The sequence below is a fragment of the Kwoniella europaea genome, chromosome 1 (genome assembly GCF_036810445.1).
Source record: "Kwoniella europaea PYCC6329 chromosome 1, complete sequence".
In the NCBI taxonomy this organism is placed as follows: Eukaryota; Fungi; Basidiomycota; class Tremellomycetes; order Tremellales; family Cryptococcaceae; genus Kwoniella; species Kwoniella europaea.
Genome location: NC_089487.1, coordinates 7,185,425 through 7,207,619, shown reverse-complemented (window position 1 = coordinate 7,207,619; position 22,195 = coordinate 7,185,425). Strand labels below are relative to the sequence as shown.

Below are 22,195 nucleotides of genomic sequence, written 5' to 3'. Positions count from 1 at the left end.
TGCAAACGACATAGCTATCAAGTGTCCCAGTCTGTCCCTTTGTTCACAAGAAGGGGTGGACATATGACATACACATATGCAGATATGAAAGTATCGAGTTACTACCTACTGTGTACTATTCCCAAAGTCCTGCCACTGGAAACTCTGATCGTTGAACATCATCCCCCATATATCCTGCATATCATTAAATGGGTCTATCCAAGGTACAGTCGACGTAGTCATATCGGTATTACCGATTCCCATTCCGGCTGTTTGGGGCGTTTGTGAATGTCCATCTGGAAGTCCAAGCCCTGGTAATTCGTACTCTGATTGTAAGGCGATTAAGATATTTCGGGTAATTCCTGCTTCGACCCATGTTAGACTTAATTCAGCCATGAAATCGACCTGTAAGATCTGACTGTTAGTTCATGCTGATCGTACGCGGGAAGAGATAACAACCATAAGAATGACGAGTAAGACACAACTTACACATTGATCGAAATTTCGCTTGTGTACATCACTATCAGTCGTATTTGACGCTTCGGCAATTCGAAGGAGAAATATCGTAGCGGCTCCGAAGATCACGTTAACTAAATTATGAGAGCTGTCAAATTCCCAATATCTGACGCCTACTCAAATGAAGGGATTTTCACTCACTCATGTTGTGGTGAGCATATCTGATCTGATGAGTCCGCTTGAATATCTTGAGGATAATTAGCGGAAACTCACTTCTAAGGAGGATACATTGGGAGACAGACGACTCACATGTAATAATTCCAAAATATGAACCGCAGCAGTATTACATCTCTGAGCTGACTCCATCCTATGCCCCCTGTAAAATGGTCTATGAACGAATATCACCGAGAGATGATAATACATGTGTAACAAGAGAATATGAGGTAATGGGGTAATTTCGATAGGGCGTAGTGGAAACCTCTTGTACCAATCGTCGAGCTTCAGAGAGACAGTGTCGATGATCTCGTCTTGCCGGGCAGGGGTCGAACGCGAAGCGGGCGAATAGCTATATTTGGGTGGAAGTCAGAAATCAGCATTCGGTATCACACTAGACCAAATCTGATGCGAGATCAGACATAAATAAGATAATGAAATAGTAATAAACGCAGACACAGAAATACCACCTACAGATTCTCCAAAATGGATCTACAGATTCTCGCCAGTTTAGCCATCCAATGAAACGTTGTTGATCTCATTGATCGCACTCCTATGCCACTCCCTATGGGAGTTGTCGGTGCAATCCATGGCGTATCATCCATGGCTGGATCAACAGTCGGTACTGGTACTTCAGTTTGATCCGGGAACATCGGTTGACGACCTGCAGCTAGAGCTCGTAGCTACGTAAGACGACCAAAAACAACAAAAGTAAGCATTGAGAAGACTGAAGTATATTTTGATCAAAGCGATCCAACTGACCGTATCGAATACGTAGATAGTCCAGAAAGCATATTCGCGTAGATTTCGTTCTTTTTCACTTATCAGACCCTTACTGACGTATTCGGCGCACTGGAAGAGTTTAGAAGGCCAGATAAGATTAGTAAGGCAGCACGATACGATCGAGACTTATAACCTACATTGATATTCAGTCCAAGCTAATGCCCAAGGTGAGCTTAAGATCAGGCAACTGATATTGCGAAGTATACTCACAGCATGTACACCAGCGATGGTCATCCCAGAGTACAGATAACCAGTAGCGAATTGCCGTTGCCCAGCATTCAAGGTATTCTCGCTTGATGACATCCTCACGAAATGTAGGCAGCTAAATCGTATCTCGTCAGCTCTGTGATCTCCACCAGGCATTTTTGATGTGTAATCATATAGACGAGAATCAGTACACACTTACGTTGAGAAAAGGTTGTAGGCCCTAAGGGAGCTCAGTGCCGTATGATCGCATTCCTCTAATAGCAAGTTCATGCAATGTTTGATGAACACACTTTCATAGGTCTTCATCAGTGCCGGATATTCATGCTTGATCAACCGTAATCCCAGGTATATGACGCAGCAGTGTAATAATGGTGAATAAGATGCTGTACGAGATTGTTGGGGTCTTGTTTGGGTTGCTGCTCTAATGAGATTACATTTGTTCAGATCTACGAGGAACGACGGTATGTCGACTGATATTCCCCATGGAGCGTAGAAAGCGCTGAAATGTCCTATCACTCGATCATGTATTGTCCGAGTGATATTGAGAGCTTCGGGAAGGTTATGTGACCAATCGATCCAATCTCCACTTCCCAGTTCGATGAGATCAGGGGAATGTTCATTCCTGTTTTCTTTCCCTTCTCGAGGACTGGTGACTGTCCATAATGAAGTGGGACCGTATTGGAGTAATGCCCCGGCGGACTCCTCTACTCTCTATTCCAATTTAACCGGTCAGCGGATGAGATCTTATTTTGTCCTCAGATTGGGAAAAGGGGGGCACACACCTGGAATCGCTCGTATCCACTTGTTCCACCTAAATTCCTGAGTTTCGACGAAGTCACCGGCGAAACACCAGGATCCGACTGTTCTCGAAAGGTTGACCCACTAACATCTGGGATAGGTTGAATTGAGTTCCAGTTGCTTGGTCCAGCCTCACTAGTTCTATGGTCCCTGCTGACTGGTATGATGGGATCTATCTGATTTTGACTCGTACTTCGAGGATAATCTGTATGAGGATGGACCGATGGGGGAGCAGGAGCTGGGTGAGCAGGGTGACTCGAAGTCCCACCAGCGGTATTTCTCAGAAGATCCTCTATAAGCTTCTCGAACCTATCCATCCTGTTGTTCAACAGATCCATATGCTCTTGGTGGGTCCTGTATCTCATTCACATCAGCTCAAAGATCCACCTCGGGCATCGCGATCGGTGTAACGGCATGACTTACTTCCGTTTATCCTCATCCTTGTACTCACACGGACAGTCTCTCTCCTTGCATACACCACACTGCGGATACTGCCCATCACATCTTATCTTTCTACGTTACCACCATAAGACCCATCAGCGACAAGCCCATTCATGAAAAGAAGAGGTGTCATAGTCTGTTGCGAAGGGCGGGCACCCATGGGGAATGACCAAACAAAAAGGGAACTTACCTCCGTCGACAATTGTCGCACGCTCTTGACGTGTGAACTGGGCGCTTGGTTTGACCTTTTGTCGACGAAGCGTGCTCCGAGTCAGAGATTGTGTCGGTTGCTTTCCGCTTGGGTGGCATGGTTGTGTAGCTGCGATCTATTTCCCGTTTCAAACGCAGAGTAATGATTTGAACAAGTTGGGAAAGAGAAGAGAAAGGTGTAAATAAAACCGGGAAGGGATGGCCGATAGAGCGATAAGCACAGGCGCGTGAAGATCCCTGGGCGTTTTGCCTGAAATCGAAGTTTCCAACCAAATGCATTTTGTAGCATGCAGTACGATAAGGGCTGGCATTCTCAAGCATCCATCTCGATTCTCAGTGTTCGTTGATAAGAGAAAAACATGGTACACACACAAGAAATGACGTGTCTCATTGGGTCTGTGCATGTTCTGTGTATGGGCCTGTATATGTACATGTGTGTATGTATGTCTGACTCTCCCTCAATGTTGCCGCACATGAGCTGCCTGGTGTAATACAAATACACCTAACTAGATTACAGGCTTCCTGTCGACCGCTACAGCTTAGCTTCAGTCATTCTACCAGCCAAAGCTGCAATGGTACTATCCCCCTTCTCTTCATCATGACACCAGCCTGGCTTATCAGCTAGATCGTCCGGCTTAGGTCCCTCTCGTCCTATATCACCAGCTTTCTTTCCCTCAGGTCTCCATCTCCACCTCTGTTTATCTTCGTCTGAGAGCTACATCAGATACACAGATCAGCTCTGAGGGCGGCACCTCCTTGTAATATTTGATCACTTACTTTACCCTCTATGAGATCTACTACATATCTTCCTACAATAGGTAACATCTTGAACGTATGACCGCAATCCCCCGTAGCCAATACCAGTCCTTTGTACCTTGGATCTTCAGTCAATAACCAATTTCCATCGTATGAGTCTGTACACCAGCATATAGCTTTATCGAACAATGGTCTATCTGCAAATTGGGGGAAACAAGTTTTGATTACTTCTCTGATGGCCTGTTCACCTTCTTCTGGTATAGTATCCGTAGGGTTCAGAGCGTGAGATCTGGGAACAGACATGGTGATATCCTTATCTGATCCAAATGGTCGACATGATGCCAAACGGGTGTAACCTTCGAATTCATTGACGAACTTCATTATTCCCTCTGATGATGGTTCCATGAAGAAGCCCTGCGGAAATGCATTGTCAGAAAGGTAATTCACTAAAGGTTCCAGCAGGGACAACTTACCAGCTCACTACTGTACATCGTGGGGGTATTCTGCAGCTGCTTGACCTCTTCGGGTGTCAGTTGGATATGACCAAATTGCCAGCACTACACGAACGCGGTTTCAGCGTGTATACTCTCTAGTATAGGAAGGACACACTCACCTTGGATATACATTGATCTTCTAGATCCAATAAAGTAGGCGACCAAGCCCCCGTAGCCAGTATCACCAGATCCGCAGGCCACTCTGTCCCATCCACAGTCCTGACACCCAAACATGTCTGATCATCTTCACCTAGAATCAAGGATTTGAAAGTACCCGACGATCCGAAAGCACTTTTCACTCCTAGATTTCTCAACTCTGCTCCAACAGCTGTTAAGGCATCTCGAGCTGCTACCCATCCTGCATCTCTGATATACAATCCTTCCCATCCCTACACCTTCCGATGTCAGCCACTTTACAGTATGTATAACGCTGAATGATTGCACTCACCTCGACATCCCCTTTATCTAAGTACGAAGCTTTTCTGAGTATATCAGCTTCACTTTCCAGCCATTCTACGTTGTCTCCTCCACCAGTTGAGTGATTTAGGTCATACTGCTTTTTCAACCTTTCCAAACGACCTTTATCGTTATGAGCCAGATCCAACTATTCACCGCACACGGTCAACAAACTATGTTCTGTCTCGGTCAATTTGGGTATTGCACTCACTCTTCCAACTGGATGTAAGAAAGGTGTAAATAACCGGTCATTGTTCCATGCATCCCAAGTTTCGAATGCTAATCTACCCCATATCCCTTCGACATACTGAGTACTGATCATCTGCTCGTCACCAACGTTAAGTCAACATGCTTATACTAAAACATTCTGTACGGATATTGTGTTTTTATTTACCTTGTTCATATCATTTCCTGCAGAGTTAGCAGAAGGAGGCTGGAACATGTCCATCACCCTCACATCCGTATACCCTCTCCTAGCTAGATGGAGAGCAGTCGACGAACCCATCGTCCCTGCACCCCCCACCACGAGGATCTTGGAATCTTTCGATATCATCTTCTAAACTTGTTGTCCGGTATGGTGAGTCTAGATAAGCTAAGGTCTTCGATGTGTGTTTTACAAGTAAAGGAGTAACACGATAAGACCTTATCGACATCTTGACATGCATACCAACCCCCTGAATGTCTGCAATTGAGAGATGAAAGCATCTTGAGTCGACGGGTCCGTGAAAGTGGACAAACATGCAAAATCGTTTCCGAAGTGTTTCTACGTCTAGACGCGAGCGCGAGAGCGATAAGAATGTAAGCAGTGTACGAGCGGATTGAGGGTTTGAGTTGCTTCCAGCTGCATTTCAGGGTGTTCGTCTGTTCAACTTATCTCACATGACCTTATCTCCCAACTTGGGTTTATCTACCCAATCATGCGACTTGCACCTAAAAAGGCAATTGGTGAATGACAATTTCTATGCCGTAAATGAACGGACCGACTAAGACCGGTGTCTTTTCCCTGCGCCCCCTATCTCATATTATGGAAACCACAACCCTTTCACGGAAAGTATATCCCGAATTCTATCGACAGAATACGATACTGGGAAGAAGCGTTTATACATAAGTGATCTCGTCCCAGATCACTTCTTTCCCTCCATTAGTCAAAGTCAACTAACTTCGAGTTCTACTCTACCGATACGATTCGATCGATAATCAAGATGGGCACTACAGCATACCACGAACATGACGATCGAGAAAAAGGAGATATCATCGAACCTCAGGTAGTACCTCATGCACCTGATGAGCCTGTCATTCACACTAAGGATCTCGATGCTATCAAAGACAAGAATGTCAGTTCCCAATTCTCAGCTCGGCTAAACCATTTGTCATGTGGCATATTGGTCCGAGCGGCGATTGGCAGTTGCTGACATATAAAACCAAATCGCTATAGTACGATGTCGGAGCTGAATATTTCGCTGAATTGGCCCAACGAGCCGATGCACATGAGATCATGGCTCCTTGGACAGAAGCAGAGGAGAAAGCGGTGCTTAGAAAAGTCAGTTCAAAGTTCAAAAAAGTTGAAAAACCAAAAGAATGCGAATTTTCGCCCCAGGACTGATAGACATTTGATTTTTTTCAGCTCGACATGATCGTTTTGCCTCTCGTCACCATGTCCTTGATGATGGGCGGTATTGACAAGGTGATTTTGGGTACCTCCGCGAGCTTCGGTCTTAGAACGGACTTGCATTTGGTCGGACAACAATATTCATGGAGTTCTTCCATTAGTGAGTGACCCCCGCACCATCATCCCAGCTTCTAAGGGATAAAGAAGGGGCTTTGACGAAAATGCAATATTAGTTTTCTTCGGTTCCATCTTAACTGTGTTCCCGCAATCATGGCTTATCCAGAAACTCCCTACTGGAAAGGTACGCTTGATCTCTTCCAGCTTGTCTTTTTTTTTGTTTGACGCTGACGATTTTTCTTTTCTTGGGATGCCAGGTTTTCTCTTTCAATGTGTTCATGTTCGGTATTATGACTTTTGCTACCATGGGTGTTAAAAACGCTGGTGGTCTTCAAGCTGTTCGTTTCATCCTAGGTATGTTTGAGGGTATGAACACTTCGGGAGCTGGTCTTGTGGTAAGTAGTCGTTTTGTGAGTTAGTCTGAAGGTCGCTACGCTGATATGGGCTATCTCCGTAGATCGGTATGTGGTGGAAGAAAGAGGAACAAGGTGTCCGGACTGTCATCGTCTTCAATACTCTCTCATCTGTTGTCAATGGGTTATTATCGTGAGTCAGGATCACTTCAAAAAGGTTGAGGTACTGTAATCACTGACGCGCAGTGATGATAAATAGATATGCTGTTCAATTTTACACCCCGACCGCTCATTTATCCAGATGGCAACTGTTGTTCTTGATCACTGCGTAAGTCTCATGCTTATTCACAATGTAGTGCTTATTATAATAATGTCTTGTATAGGTGCATCTCCGTCACCTTTGGTATTTTGGATTGGATCTTCTTCCCCTCGAACCCTACCAAAGCTTGGTGGTTGGTAAGTATGTTTGTTGCACTCCCATTGAGTCACTGCTGACCTTCCATTTTAGACGGAAAGGCAAAGATACATCGCTGTGGCTAGATTGGCAGGAAATCAAACGGGTATGGTCAACACTCACGTAAGTATATATCACCTTCTTTTTATAGTGATCGAGCTGATCTGTATCTGAATCAGACTAAATGGAATCAAGTCAAAGAGGCTTTACTCGATATTCGAACTTGGTTATATTTCCTTATATCAATCACGTAAGTGTCAAGACTCTGTACTCGTCAAGGCGATAGTGACACTCCTTGAAAACAAGATGTACTGACCTTTGCATGCAATAGTTTGAACATTCCCAATGGTGGTCTGAGTGGATTCTACTCTATCGTAGTTGCAGGTCTTCATTTCAGTACCAAGCAATTGACTCTCATGAACATGCCGACTGTAAGTTATCACCACCATGCTCGTTCGCCTGACCAAGCACTAACGATCTCAATTGACATAGGGACCTATCGGATGGTTCGCAGCCTTCTTCTGGGTTTGGCTCGCCAAGCGAACTCGTCAACCTCTTCTCTGTGCAATGGGTTCAGTCATAGGTAAGTAAACATTTAAACGACAAAGTTCCCCGTCTGATATCCCTGTGGCATGCAGTCTGCTTGATCGGCACGGTGGTCCTCAAGGTAGTTCCACACAGCAACATCGGTGGATCCTTAGCTGGTTTATACATCGTGTACATGTACTGGGGTGAGTCACCAAGTTCTAGACGAAATTTTAGAAGCCGTCAATCGTTCATTGCTGATTCTTTCGCAAATACCAAAAGCTCCTTACATGGTTTTTGGCCAGCTAATCATGTACCACAATGTCGGAGGGACCACAAAGAAGGTAGCCGTCTTTGGAATCTCATATTTAGGTGAGTTGACGTCGAAAACAAGTCCAAGGACGATGAGAAGACCTCTCCAGATGATGAGTGAATGTGGCACATACACGTGTTTGACGCGTGTATTGATGGTCATGCGGCTGACGCCGCCTACTTTGATTAGGATACGCTGTTGGCAATTTAGTGGGACCTCAATCGTTCCGAGCTAAAGAAGATCCTTCATACCCTACCGCCTACACAGTCATGTTGACAGGATACTGTGTTTGTATGGGTCTCCTGACCCTCTACGGTTTCCTATGCTGGAGGGACAACAAGAAGAAGGTGATTCAAGAACAAGAATACATGAACGCTTTGGATGGTCAAGAGGAAGATATTGGTGCGGAATGGAAAGATCTCACTGATAAACAGGTAAGTAGAGATTCTACACCGCTTAAACACTCGTATACTCGTGAATTTTCAAGGGAAAACTGCTAATATGTTCTGTCCCACTTGTCTGTTTATTGTAGAACCCTAAATTTAGATATACCTACTAGGTGGTCTTTCCTATTGGCAATGGAACATATTTGCTGTATTGTATGCGACTCTCAACAGCGTAAAATTCTTTTTGCCTTCTGATCATACCATCTATAGATCACTTTACTATAGCAACTTGCTTCTTTAGCATTTGATCAAATTATCCCTACGTTTTTGGTACTTTTGTATACGGTTTGAGGGTTTTGTGCTCTTTGAAACAGTTGTGAAGATTGAGATGAGTGTATTCGACGTGATGAATTTGTAGATTGGCTTTTATGCATTTTGTGCGATAGGGCCACCATTATCCAGAAAGCCAATCAGTGACAGGGTATATCGCTATCATCAGTCTTCTGGGGAGATACATGCAAGCAGCATCGCAGGTGAACGCCCGTAAGGCTTCTCTCACCATCTCACGTCAGCGCAGATAGCTGATCAGCGCCACCATGATACAAATGCATAGATCGGCTATATACTGAAAGCTACATACTTAATGGTCCTACATGCAAGGGTGAAAATCCCCAGAGGTAAAACCTCTTTCTTAGGCGAAATTCTCTCTGGGGAAAACCCATGGAGCGATGAAGTTCTCCATATCTGAGAAGTGAAGGGGAAGGGTAGGGTTTAAAAGTAAGTTAAAAACACCTGATGGTGAAGAAGTGATAAAGTTTTTGGGCCAGCTTTGGGAGATTTAGTGCAGTTTAACGTGATGCAGCACGACCACAAAGTAGATATGGACTACGTATGGAAGAAAGAAACGATGGAAAAGTCTACAAGGAAAAGGAGGGGAGCGAAAAGCGAAAAGCTGACTTCCAAAACGATTGTGTCGTGAACAACATGTATCGGCTTCCGTTGTAAGGGAAGGTGACTACATGGTCGAGTAAAGAAAAGGCATGATGAAAGACAAAACAGAGAGCAGCGAAGAATGAAGGAAATCGCAGCAGTGCAGACGGATCATCTCAAAGAGAGTTCGACGTCGTGCGCTAACGATTCCACAGATAAAGGAGACGAAATCGTTTTAGGCCAGCTTTGGGAAATTGCAATGCAGTTTAACGTGTTGCAGCACAGGTTCCACCAGATCGCAATCGACTATTAGCCTATGTATCGAAACTCATATGATTAGCATGATAGTACCTCTTGTTTGGGCAGAAAAGCGGAAATGTGGATTATTCCATCCCGATGCTCCTTCCCAGCTATTTGAAATCGCTTTCGTATCCGGCTTACTTGAGGATCGAGTCGATTTCCATATCATATGACCAGTTGAGATCAAATTGTTGAGGCGTATCTGTAGGCGAAGTCGGGCGAAGTAAACCGTAGAGGAGAGGGTTGTCGAGCAATCGTGGGGGTTGACTGTGAATAGAAATAACAGCGTCAGTAAGGATAGCTAAAGCTGGCCAGGTGTTGCGATTAAAGTGAACTCACGGTTGTGTGGTAGCCAAGCTAGGATCGAATAAAATCTCCTACTGTCAAGCGACTAGATGAATCGAAAGTCAGCATATATGAAAAACAGGAGGTGAGATCGCCATTTTCCGTCAATATACATTACCTAGACCTCATCAGTCTTCCTCCTTCTCCTTCGAAAGGGTGTTATTGATGTATTCGAATATGTCTGAGTCAGAAGAATATAACGTCAGCTTTCTCTTCCGCAATTTCGCTTGAGGGGTCTTTGTGCAAACTCACTTTGACTATGGAACAAAAGAGTAAGATGGCACCAAGGTTCGGACCTTCGTGAACCTTCGTGCCATCTGTATGCTAACGCAGCGTTAGCTGCGCGACATCATGCAAGTGATGTCAGAGAGAGCAGTTGATGGTTGGCTCGAGGTTGAAGGGGTTTGTTGCTGGTCTTGATATTACGAAGTACTGGGAAGTGGCGGATCCATCCGTTATATCAGTACTTAGAGTGAGACGGCGTAGTCGATGTGTACGGATTACACACCTGATAAGGATAGGGGAAAGTCGAAAATAAATAGGGATATCATCAAGTTGATGTACAAGTGAGAAAAGGATGAAGAGGGGGTGAATCGAGTCGAGGGGTATATATACTATTGAATATCCTAGCGCACTGACCCATTAGTAAAACAGTCCACAGATGTCCCATCAAACAAAGAAACACGTGTTCACGGTCTGGAATTTCCCAATTTTGTCCCTTGCTCTCGACAATGCATTACTGTATGTGTCAAATTGTTGATCGCTCCATCGATATGCTGATCAACGGCACAGGTAGACGCCCGAAACCTGCAGGTTACATATATGTGTGGCAGTAGAGCAGAAGGTGGAAGGTGGAAAGTACTGTATGAGGCACGTTCCTTGTGTGTCTCATCTTCTGTACATAGCACAGTACTGTATGCCCAACTATCATCTTGTGTCATTGGGCCTGCCCGACCGGACAGCATCCATATCCTGAGATGTTGCCCAATCAATATCCATAGCCCATCAGCATGGGATTGATCCAAGTCACTGAAGCTCGGTGGAATCGATAATCAATGCAGATCTGGTGTGTTGAGTCGTTTATGTCGCACTCTCTTGAGTACACTATATATATACGTACAAGCCATGTACGACACACTAAGACAGCCCCTTCACACCTGAGCTTTGGAAATTGGAGATATTGAAGAGTAATTGGAACTTAGAGTCGATGACGTTTCATAATGATGTGGGATCGACGAGAATCGTATTCAAAGGTGCCCCTCTCCACAAGTTCTTCATGGCGAGCCTCGCCGGTGCATCCCCTTCGGTCTTGATGCCAAGTACGGAAGATAATATCGGCGATGTCCAGACCAGCGTGCAAATTTATCAGGACTTCCCCAATCATACGGTCGACATATCTGTTGAGCTGCAGAGAAGGATCAGAAGTGAGGATGTGACGGTTTTTGTGAATCAGTCAATGGGTGAATGTGTTTGCTGCTTCAGGTCTTGAAAGAATGTGAGTATTCTAATGTTTTCAGTACAGTACCTTCTGCGATGGGCTATTGGGCTCACGGGACAATAGATCAGCTTCAAGTTGATGAAGATCGGAAGCAGTAATATCCACTGGTAGGGTAAACAATGAGTGGAAGGTACAGTATTCCAGTGTGATATTTCTGTTGACCCTTCGTCTGCATGAAGATGCTATGTTCATGCACAAAGTATGTAACGAAGCTCTATACTACACTATGATGTGTCAGCATTTCTATGTCGCACAAAGGTTGATTGTCATGAAATCATGTCAACGATATCTTCTTCTCTAGTTGCATTACCACTGAAGGTGTCTGACACGTTTCAAGACAAATGAGACACAAGAGTGGAGCATTGTCCGTTATGACGCCGGTCGTTCCTTGCTTCAGATCTTCAGATGACCCTTGTTCGCATTGTCAGACCGGGAACTCGACTTTTAACGTTTCTCCAGAACTTAAGCTCACTACAGATATCAAACTTTCAACACAACCACTCCTCATAATCGTTTTAACACCAACAACGGCAGAGTACAAAGCTCAAACGCGTGAAACAATGGCCGATAAACAAACTACCAATATCACTTCCACCTCTTCCAAAAAGGACATCACCTCATTCGATGGCAATCCCCCCAGCGTGGGCCGCCAATGGGAGATGAACGATATTTCCAGGGAGATCAAGAGTACTACTTGTGGAGACCGATATTTCGGCGAATATTGTTTCAGAGACGATACCACGATGTACGATACCAAGACCGAAAGCAAAGTTTTCTTCTCGAAAGATCATTACTGGGATGGATATGAACATTTATGGAAAAAGGGGACTCAATACGACCCGAAAAATCTGCGACTGATAGGAACTCATAGGGCATCTCAGTTTTCGAGAAGTATTCTCGATGAGATGGTTAACTCCTCTGACGAGATGCCGGGCACCTTTCCTGGAACGAACGATCAATACAAATGGCCTTTTTGACCTAGGGGAACATGTTGCAACATTACAGTTAGTTTTTATACACAACAACGAAGACTAGGCCCTATTATGTTCTATTCCGTAGTTCCCCTGATGAGTACTGCTATGCCACTCCTAATACTTCATGCATTCCTAGTTTCTACTCATATCTTTATAGCTTCTGACTAGAGCAACACTGCCAATCGACCTTCTCCTCGCCTTGATGGATATGAGTAACCTCCCTCAATTCCCGCATATCTTCGAGTGGCGAGTCCACAAGCTCCAACGGTAATCCATGCAATCCCAACCAATGAGCGCAAATATGTATCTCTTTAGGTATTTTCCTGGATTTGTACGTGCTACTACTGGGCGTGGCCCATCGGTAAATGACCTTGAGGGTAGTCTGATTGTACAAAGGAATGATATAATCTTCTAAGAAGAATCGCTGTATCGCCACATCTTCTAGTATCAGAAATTCGATTTCCATATTGGATATAGGTACTCCATGATGAACGATTTCCTCGACACCACCTAAACCATGTTGCGCCAGGTTCTGTACGAGGTTGCGCCAGGTATGAGAGAATGGTATTCCAAGATTGAGACAGAGTTTTCGTGGCTGGAGTGTGGCGAGGATGGTACCAAGGGATTGTTCCAGAGGAGCGTCGATGCCTATCCTTCTTGGGTTATGATTCGGTTTCATATCCTTCAATACCAGCTTTTCAACTTTAGGAAAGAGATCGATGGTTGCCTCCTGTTCTAAAATCTGCGTAATTAAACCTAAGATCTTCTCGCCAACTATCGTTAGATTCCGCGCTGAACTGCATGTAGCACGAAATCTGTCATACTGATTTTTGTAATTCTCCAACTGTCGTTGTCGGTAGGGTACCAAATTGGGAGTTTCTCCATATCGAAGTTGAGGCATGCATAATTGTCTGAGGTAATGCACATCTTGGTTGGACAACGTAATTGAGTGATATAACAGAGAATGGAAAGAAGCGTAATATCGAGAATTGAGCGAGGAAACGCATTTGAGATTTTGGAAAGATAGGGTGGCGAAAGCGGAGATCATATAGTATCGGATGTCCTCGGGTAGAGATTCAGACAAAGGAGCGAGCCTTTGATCGGAAAGCTGAAGGGTCACTTCATTTGTACCCGCTGGAGGAAACGGCATGTTGCAGGTTTTGGAGAAGAGAATTTTCATATCGAAGAAGAGAAAAGGTGATTCGTAAGCTTACAGAAATCTGTCGTTTGAGAGAGGGTTATATACACGGAAGACATGATTACCAGCGGCTTCTCACATGATCAAAGCAATGTAGAAGTAGCTGTACGATGGGGAATGATCGTCCTTTGATGGTGATGACGTTTGGTCACTCCCCTCCATCTTGGTCTGACACCCGTTGATACAAGCGGTCAGAATACATGCTCCACATCAGAATCAGTCACGATGCCTCGCTGCACTATCACTTGTCCCGATTGCAGTCCGATGCATGTAGATCGCAGGAAAGCCAGTGATTAAGCAATATGATCAGTAAGGGGGTATTTCGATTACAATGCCACTGGGATTTGCCACTTTCGACCTGGCTCATGCACTCACAATCTGGGGTCTCCTTATATTCCACATGCCATGAAACAACCAAAAAGACTGGTAAACCTCCAAGTTCGATATTTTCATCATCTGGTCATAAACAACCTCAACTCAAAAGCTCATATACGAGCAAAAATAGTCAGACCCCCATTGGAGATGCCTTACAGAGCAAGGTGTAATCCTGCTTCCTTGATACGGCGACACAATGCTTCAGTAGCAATTAGAAGGTTTACACCGGTCTTGAGAGCTGGGTCAGTCCAAGAGGGTATACCGGCAGGTGAGTTTCAAGCTCTATCATAATGTGTATGGAAGATTCATATCTGACATTGTAACATATGCAGCATTACCCATACAGGGCTATCGATACAACTCGACCTCATCCCTTTTCTCCCCTTTTACATCTTTCTTCTCCCGCGCAAAGAGCTTGACGCCCACCTCACCCGACCAAGCAGCCTCTGTATTCGTCAGTTCCATATCCTCATCTCAGCCTGACTCTCTTTATTCCTCTTACAACACAATCATCAACTCTCCTTCTCCATCCAGCTACTTGTCATCTGAAAAGTTATACGATGCTATAGCGCTATTAGCAGAATCACGATCATTGAAGGATTTAGAATTGCTTAGAAGGATATATGACGATCTACCAAACCGCTTCGGATATCCCATCAACGCAGAGCATGACAATCTCCTCATCAAATGTCTATGTAATAACGGATACACAGAAGAGGCTCTTTCACTTGCTCAGTCCATGGACCTCACCAATGTGGATTGGCGATTACTCCTTCGATCAGCTTCCACCGACAACCCTTCTCTCGTCGATACCATCGTGCCCTTGCTTCGACAATATTCCACACTTGACCAGTCTGACATCGCTCTCATCCTTCGATCGATAAGGAACACTCACTCACGCTCTACAGGATCACTCACGCGCTCAAAGCTAGACTCCGTGTTAGAAGACATCACTGAAAAAGGGATAATACTGAATCCGTCCACCGAAGCTGAGTTGATGAGATTGTACATCTCCTTAGGCGATCTAGATAAAGCGAATGAGATCGTTTCGAGATGGGATCAAAGAAATATAGAATCACCCGGGTTATGGAATGCAATTGTAGAAATGGCTATTGCCCGCGATGACCTAGACATGATGGAAAATACAATTGCGAATATGAAAGACAAAGGTGTCAAACCACCTCAGAAAGCTTTAACGTTCTTATCACTGCAAAATCTTAGATCGTACATCTCTTCAACTTCCATTGTGGGGTTCTCAGAAATTGTCGGATCGGTGGATAACGCAGAGCGAATATGTGGTGTAGAAGCTAAGGCGGATGTATGGGCGGAAATCATCAGAGTGTACTTGTCAGAAATCAAATCGCACAATAATCTAGATGTGGTATTAGAGGTGTATTCAGAGATCTTATCGAGGGGTATAGAAGTTTCAGCGGAACTGGCGAGAAATATCATCATTCCTTTATCGAATGTTCGACATCAGAGTAGGTTAGATAATATGATTAGGATATATGACGATTACCTTTCTTCCTCTTTGGCTTTCAAAACTCAAAGGGAGAAAAACAAATTCCAAAATGTTTATCAATACATTTTAATGGCATGTTCGAAATCTCAACCACCATCAACTAGGACCGCTCTGAAGCTGCTTGATGATATGAAGATCCATCATATTGAGATATCGTCAAGCAATATGATTTCGTTACTTGTGTTGTTAATGAAATCAAGTGAAGATCACTATTCAGCTTTCAATCTTTATTCGCATTTCTACGACTTATCACCTGGCTCGATAGATGAAGAAGGTTATAAAGTGATTTTGATCAATTTCTTAAATCTATATTGGACCCAATCACCTTTTTGTCCACCGGAATTGTTCATTGCGATTTTGAAGGATATGAGTAAAAATGGATATCAGCCTGACTCGCATATACTATCAAGTTTGTTAAAACAGTATGGTTCTCAAGCGACCAAATTACGTAGAAAATTACGTTCACCTTCGCCTTCGTCCTCGATCCCGACCCCGACATCGACGACGACATCGATATCACCATTTGAAGAAGAACATCAACAAGTGAATATAGGTGAACAACTTGATATACTCTCTCAATCAATAAGGGATATACATACCTTACTCAAACTTGATCCATTGATCATACCGGATATACCATTATTGTCATCCTTGATGGATGCCTATGCAAGAGTAGGAGCATATAGTGAATGTTTTGAAGTTTGGGATGAACTTGTTTCTCGACGGGCTAGAGAACCTACTCAGAATCTTAGAAGTCTTTATGCAGCAAGTATTAATGTCATTCTAGATGCGTGTGGATGGAGTTATTCTTTGAAAAGGGGAAAAAAAATATGGACTTGGGCAAAGAAATGGGATTTAGTATGGGAGAAAAAACATTATGATTCATATGTTGAATTTTTATGTAGGAATTCCCAATTGGCCGAGGCGGCGGAGTTTATATCTGATGAGATGGTTAGTCCGAATCCACAGGCGGACAAGGAAAGTGTCAGGATCGTATTGAAGTTTGCTAGAAGAGAGAGGGATGCGGGTAGAAGTGGATTAGAGGGCATGAAAGAGTTTGTGCACAAGTTGAGGGTCGAGAAGAAAGAGGTGTATGATCAGTTGAAGGATGAAGGTGAATTGGAAGGATATTAGGGAATTAAGTGAAGGGGAATCTTATGTAGCGATATTATCATAAAGTAGTAAACAATGACTAAATGCATATAACAAGCAACTAGTAGAGTAAAAATACAACACTTCCGATATGACTATAGCTACAAGACATGGACCAAACCCGAATTTGCAGAACAGTTGTTTCTATTTTCGTTTCGCCTTCCACCCTTTCCAATCTATATGCCTCTTCCATACCTTTCCGATTTCTGTGTCCGTTTCGGAGACAGAAAGATTCTGTAAAACTATCAGAGGGATCATACTGGGTCTACCGTGAGCGCACATGAATGGGAATTTCGTTTGACCCAATTGGGAGGTTAACCGTGATTGTTGATCGAGATCGAGAGAATCTTGGAACATGATTGCGCCTGCGAGCGAGTCATCAGCCATCAGCATTGCAACTGAGAATTGAAGCATTTGTGATCGAGTCTAATAGTATAGCATTACTCACCTCGACAAGCCTTTGAATTAGCCAACTCCAACATCTCCCTCGGCATGAATCTCATCTCCTTTCCCCAATCTTTAGCCGCTCCCAACTTCTCTCCTTCCCTATTAGCGGGAGTGTAATCTGGCGATTTCTCATATGATGCAATCAAAGCTTTGATTTCACCAAGATCATCATTCAGAACAGGTAGGTAACCTCTGATCAACCTACTCATCTCGACACCCTCTTTTTTGCCTAATCTACCGACTAACAAGCTAGGTACAGCATCAACTTGCACTTGAACGTAATCACCTTTCGATCCTTCCAGTGGCGGTAAGATGAGGTGTATACCCCATCTTCTCAATACCCCCATGACACCAGGTCGAAGAAGGTGTTTGGTTTCCTGATTGGTAAGAATGATCCGAGGTGTATGTTTCGTTAATTTCGTTATAGCCATACTGTCATTCCTAAATCCCATACAAAGTGAAGCCAATATGTTTTCAACTGATATCCTCTCGTCGGCTGCATGTTGATCTACCAATACCACTGCTTTGTCTTCGTGGGGGCCTGTGGAAGAAGGTAGGTCGATAGTTATAGCAACGAATTTCTTATCTACTTGACCCACCACATGGGCATGATCTAAAGACGATTTACAAAGTTGGATTTCCACTTTGTGTTGTTTTGTAGAAGAGTCCAATGTGATAGGCTTGGCTGATAATGGATCATCTGCTTGGTGTTGGTACGAGTGTCCATGTTCTGTATGCTCTTCGTCAGATTGCATAGCTTCCAACGATCTCTTCCTGTTTGCGGATGGCTTGCTAAATGGTAATACACCACCATCGATTATATTCTCCAGATCAACTATCCACTGACATTCCTGACTTGGTTTCTCAGCTATACGAGGTGAATAGCCATCGACATCAGTTCGAATCTGTTTTCTTGTAGCCAAAAGTTGATCAAAAGGTGTCAGAGGTGGTGTAGGGGGTAACAGACCGGGGCTGAGTAGAAGTGGGGGATCCTCTTGATTCTGTTGGTGGTTGGGAGCGGCAGTCGGTGTTATGGCTGAGAAAGACAATGGCGTTGGTCTAGTCAAATCCCATTCCTGATGTCCGTCATGACCAGAGGTAACTCCTTTACCCAAAGGCGATCGGCCATGCAAGATCGTCGCAGATGATGTAGCCTTCCTTGGACTGCCTTTCGTAGGGCTTGTAGAAGCATCTTGCGACTTTATGCGATCGTATCCGTTCTTTTTGAGGTACTCGTCTACTACGGCTGATAGAAGTGCTTGGACCTTGCCGAAATCCTATTGCACATACCAGATAATCAGCTGACTCGGAATAGAACTTCTTTGAATAGTTGAAGTGACAGCTTACCTTGTAGCCCAAGATTCCTTTTGCCGGTTCAAAGCTCACATCCACTTCTTCCGAAGGTAATGTCACGTTCAGGACATATATGGGATGACGTTCTAGCCTCCTGGGCGATCTTCGTTTCTCTGTGAGATTGAGTCTCAGCAGCTGGTCCGTATATCATAAGAAATACACTGAAGGAGCTGCTTACCGGCATCATGATCTTCCAACTCATCATGTTGACCCGCAGAAGCAAAAGTACCGGATCTGCTATTTGAGAATTTCCTTGCGATGGCTAGATGAAGTTCAGAGCGAGTAATGGGGTAGTGGTTAATATCTGCGGGAATATATTAGTGAGCTATAGTACGAGCTGGTCCATTGTTGATGCAGCTCACAAAGATGCTGATGAATCTGTCGTATTCCAAAGTCAGCTACGCATTGTCCTTTCACCGCGACGATCTAGCTCACCTTGGTTATATCACCTGAAAGACTTATGAAGCCATCTACACGTCTTGATCCAGCTGATACGCGGATACTTTGTACTCGCTATATCAGAACGTCATCTTATGAGGTCGGTCACCTTTCAAAGCAAAGGCGGAGAAAGCTCACTCGTACGAGTGCATTGCCGTATAAGGCTCGAAAGACTTGAACACTTGACTTTGTCTAGCGTAAACGAACGATATAAGCTCCTATTGAATTGGAGTTGATGATGCTGAATGGTTGAGCTTGGAATTGGGCGACAAGCTAGTGCTACTTACCCCTCTGATATCCAAAACTTCCCTCCTATCGCCCATCCCTCTATCATCCCATACCGACCAGTTCACTGCATACCTCGCCAACGCAAAAACCTCTATGACCTTCTTACATTGCCTCATCAATGTATCTTCGTTCACCCTGAGCATCTCTTCCTTGCGAACAGGTATATTGTGGAATATCTCTTTGACCATCACTATTGTCCCACTCTTTGACGAGATATGACGTGACGAGTCGATACCGAGATATAGAGTTTTAGAAGATTTCATGATTTTCGTTAAAGCTTCGTCAGTCGAGGTGGTTTTGCTTGTGATGCTGAGTAATGACAAGGAAGATAAGGACGATAAGGCTGAGAATGACCAATCATGAGCTGAGTTGACAGACGAGAGAATGAAATACAGCTTACCTTCTCCTCTGAATCCGTATGAACTTACTGAGCCGAGATTCGCTTCATTAAGGGTTTTGCTGGTTCCTACCCAGATGCGCCATGATGGTGAGCATGACAAAGACCAGATTATACGTTGGAATTCATATAGCTAGATGGTATATGACATCGTAGTCTGAAATCTGATTGGAAGATAGGTGAAAATACTCACGGAACCTCTTCCCTACCTTCCTCAACCCCTCTTCTCCAATTCCACATCCATCATCCCTTACTCGAATACTTTCATTCCCCTTGAGCAGACACAAGGATATATCCAGATTCTTTGCTCCGGCATCTAGAGAATTCTGGATGAGCTCGGACAAGATCTGAGGGAATGTAGGAATGATGAGTGATGAGCGGATTGCGGTAGATGTCGGGGTAGGAAGGGGAGCAATCGATTCCATCATGTGCAAACGGTGACTTCTCAAGCTATCACTCGAAGCAAATGCGAGAGCATCCCTCGGATAATCGGGTGGCTCATCAAAATGTATATCTACAGGTTGATATGATGCAAGTGCAAGAAGAAAGAAAGAAAGAAAGAATTGGAAGTCTCGGTATTTTTGGTTGTTGTTACCGCTGAACCACCTCCACTCGCTCGACATCATCACCGTCATCTCCATATCCCTCATATTCTCTTCCTTGTGCATCTTCCCCCTCATATACTAAAGGCTAAGCAAAGCACCATGGCAGCAGCAAGTTCCTCCTCTGCCTCTTCCACCTCCAAGCTCGATGTGCCACTTCATATCAAGTATATCCAGAATCTAGACAAGGTGAGTATCGAATGGTCCATCTGTGAACTCTGCTGACTCTCTTTCCTGTCATGCAGCGCCAGGACCTAGCATTTCACCTCACCTCGCACCTCCGTCTCAATGGAATATACTGGGGTTTAACAGCTTCGCATATAATGGGACAGCCCTCGGCGCTGGACAGAGAAGGTGTGATAGAGTATGTTTTATCATGCTGGGACGAGGAAGCGGGTAAGTCCATATATCAAATATCAAGTGCTGGCTGAACAGGAAACAATGTGAATGGATTGCTCGCTGATGACATCTCTGTTGGATGGTCATAGGTGCTTTAGGACCTCATCCGAATCATGATGGACACATATTAGCTACATTATCAGGTATACAGATTATGTTGATGGAGGATGCGATCGACAGGATCGATGTGGATAGCGTAACGAAGTGTGAGTGTAACTCAGCTAGATTAGAAAAAAAAAGAGTCCATCCTGGTAATCTCGATTGATGATGGAGAAGGTGAATTGATCGACCAAGACTGATCATCCCATTCCAACCTTGTAGTCCTACTTGACCGAATCAACCCCGACGGCTCCGTCTCTGGGGACTCATGGGGCGAGATCGATACTCGATTCACCTACATCCTCCTATCATCCCTATCACTCTTGGGCAGACTCGATCGTGTACCCCAAGACAAAAGGGAGAAGATAGTAGAGTATATAAGTAGATGTAGGAATTTCGATGGTGGGTTTGGGCGAGTTCCGGGAGCAGAGAGTCATTCAGGACAAGGTGAGTATTTTCTATAACATCTTCCATTAACATACACACACAGTTCAGAATAGCGACCCAACATATCAGTATGACTGCACATACTGATTTGATGATGTTACTAGTTTGGGTCTGTACTGCCGCTTTATCCATACTGGATAGACAAGATTTGATCGATGTACCATTATTGGGAGCTTGGTTATCTGAGAGACAATTGCCTAATGGTGGTTTGAATGGACGTCCGGAGAAGCTGGAAGACGTAAGTTGAAATGCCCAAATTATTGACGGAACTTGTTCCATTTCGCCCATCATCCTCTGAATGGAAACTGAGTTGCTAGGTAGAATGATCAAATATTGATATTTCCCGTATTGGACGTAGGTCTGTTACTCTTGGTGGTGTCTCGCTTCTATATCGATATTGGGTAAATTGAATTGGATCAATAAAGATAAATTGATACATTTCATACTAGGTGCTCAAGTAAGTTGGTCAACCAGTTTCTCCTTTTTGGGGACAAAACAGCTCATATGATGATGTTCATGTTTTAGGATCTGGAAGATGGTGGGATAGCAGATAGACCAGGTGATTGGGTAGATGTATTTCATACGATATTTGGTGTAGCTGGTGAGTCACCTTCCAATCTGATCAATCACTTTTCAAGGTTGATCTATCAGTCTAACGGAATCTTGATCGTACATTCAGGTTTATCCCTCCTTGGTTATCCAGGATTAGAAGATATAGATCCAGTATATTGTATGCCAGCGAAAATAATTGATAAAGTAGGATTAAGGAAACCTTACGCTACTTTACCAAGAATGGTCACATACCCATGATATCCTCAGTATCACTCAAGTGGAATATGCGATTTGTAATATTGTATATACATGCATAAATATCATGAGGA

General features: G+C 44.1%; 9 protein-coding genes across 9 annotated transcripts; 4 read left to right on the top strand and 5 right to left on the bottom strand.

Annotated features, from left to right (window-relative positions):
- Positions 1 to 105: 105 nt before the first annotated feature.
- Positions 106 to 3,186, bottom strand: V865_002752 (uncharacterized protein; the record flags this gene model as incomplete). The annotated part of the gene is made up of 12 exons (XM_066226551.1): positions 106 to 384; positions 469 to 569; positions 637 to 682; positions 745 to 1,000; positions 1,123 to 1,331; positions 1,411 to 1,500; positions 1,569 to 1,586; positions 1,642 to 1,753; positions 1,838 to 2,349; positions 2,421 to 2,790; positions 2,860 to 2,949; positions 3,068 to 3,186. 12 exons carry the CDS (start codon positions 3,184 to 3,186, stop codon positions 106 to 108), a joined length of 2,202 nt encoding a protein of 733 aa, XP_066082648.1.
- A 433-nt stretch (positions 3,187 to 3,619) lies between these two features.
- Positions 3,620 to 5,346, bottom strand: V865_002751 (uncharacterized protein; the record flags this gene model as incomplete). The annotated part of the gene is made up of 7 exons (XM_066226550.1): positions 3,620 to 3,802; positions 3,865 to 4,257; positions 4,317 to 4,400; positions 4,457 to 4,726; positions 4,786 to 4,941; positions 5,005 to 5,115; positions 5,188 to 5,346. The coding sequence occupies 7 exons, from the start codon at positions 5,344 to 5,346 to the stop codon at positions 3,620 to 3,622; spliced, it is 1,356 nt and encodes a 451-aa protein (XP_066082647.1).
- A 649-nt stretch (positions 5,347 to 5,995) lies between these two features.
- Positions 5,996 to 8,723, top strand: V865_002750 (uncharacterized protein; the record flags this gene model as incomplete). The annotated part of the gene is made up of 16 exons (XM_066226549.1): positions 5,996 to 6,127; positions 6,229 to 6,333; positions 6,418 to 6,562; positions 6,636 to 6,703; positions 6,777 to 6,914; positions 6,977 to 7,065; positions 7,132 to 7,200; positions 7,256 to 7,328; positions 7,381 to 7,449; positions 7,506 to 7,576; positions 7,658 to 7,757; positions 7,819 to 7,909; positions 7,965 to 8,057; positions 8,134 to 8,223; positions 8,354 to 8,598; positions 8,697 to 8,723. The coding sequence occupies 16 exons, from the start codon at positions 5,996 to 5,998 to the stop codon at positions 8,721 to 8,723; spliced, it is 1,605 nt and encodes a 534-aa protein (XP_066082646.1).
- Positions 8,724 to 9,917: 1,194 nt separating this feature from the next.
- On the bottom strand, positions 9,918 to 10,676 carry V865_002749 (uncharacterized protein; the record flags this gene model as incomplete). The annotated part of the gene is made up of 4 exons (XM_066226548.1): positions 9,918 to 10,047; positions 10,120 to 10,157; positions 10,378 to 10,442; positions 10,634 to 10,676. 4 exons carry the CDS (start codon positions 10,674 to 10,676, stop codon positions 9,918 to 9,920), a joined length of 276 nt encoding a protein of 91 aa, XP_066082645.1.
- A 1,507-nt stretch (positions 10,677 to 12,183) lies between these two features.
- Positions 12,184 to 12,600, top strand: V865_002748 (uncharacterized protein; the record flags this gene model as incomplete). The annotated part of the gene is made up of 1 exon (XM_066226547.1): positions 12,184 to 12,600. One exon carries the CDS (start codon positions 12,184 to 12,186, stop codon positions 12,598 to 12,600), a length of 417 nt encoding a protein of 138 aa, XP_066082644.1.
- A 148-nt stretch (positions 12,601 to 12,748) lies between these two features.
- V865_002747 (uncharacterized protein) lies at positions 12,749 to 13,747 on the bottom strand (the record flags this gene model as incomplete). The annotated part of the gene is made up of 1 exon (XM_066226546.1): positions 12,749 to 13,747. The coding sequence occupies one exon, from the start codon at positions 13,745 to 13,747 to the stop codon at positions 12,749 to 12,751; it is 999 nt and encodes a 332-aa protein (XP_066082643.1).
- A 570-nt stretch (positions 13,748 to 14,317) lies between these two features.
- V865_002746 (uncharacterized protein) lies at positions 14,318 to 16,826 on the top strand (the record flags this gene model as incomplete). The annotated part of the gene is made up of 2 exons (XM_066226545.1): positions 14,318 to 14,438; positions 14,503 to 16,826. The coding sequence occupies 2 exons, from the start codon at positions 14,318 to 14,320 to the stop codon at positions 16,824 to 16,826; spliced, it is 2,445 nt and encodes an 814-aa protein (XP_066082642.1).
- Positions 16,827 to 16,988: 162 nt separating this feature from the next.
- Positions 16,989 to 20,192, bottom strand: V865_002745 (uncharacterized protein; the record flags this gene model as incomplete). The annotated part of the gene is made up of 10 exons (XM_066226544.1): positions 16,989 to 17,209; positions 17,293 to 18,568; positions 18,639 to 18,757; positions 18,823 to 18,948; positions 19,007 to 19,022; positions 19,080 to 19,157; positions 19,221 to 19,274; positions 19,370 to 19,713; positions 19,771 to 19,836; positions 19,961 to 20,192. The coding sequence occupies 10 exons, from the start codon at positions 20,190 to 20,192 to the stop codon at positions 16,989 to 16,991; spliced, it is 2,532 nt and encodes an 843-aa protein (XP_066082641.1).
- Positions 20,193 to 20,471: 279 nt separating this feature from the next.
- Positions 20,472 to 22,124, top strand: V865_002744 (uncharacterized protein; the record flags this gene model as incomplete). Its single annotated transcript, XM_066226543.1, has 8 exons — positions 20,472 to 20,558; positions 20,615 to 20,765; positions 20,858 to 20,974; positions 21,090 to 21,314; positions 21,419 to 21,552; positions 21,673 to 21,771; positions 21,840 to 21,915; positions 21,994 to 22,124. The coding sequence occupies 8 exons, from the start codon at positions 20,472 to 20,474 to the stop codon at positions 22,122 to 22,124; spliced, it is 1,020 nt and encodes a 339-aa protein (XP_066082640.1).
- Positions 22,125 to 22,195: the final 71 nt, after the last annotated feature.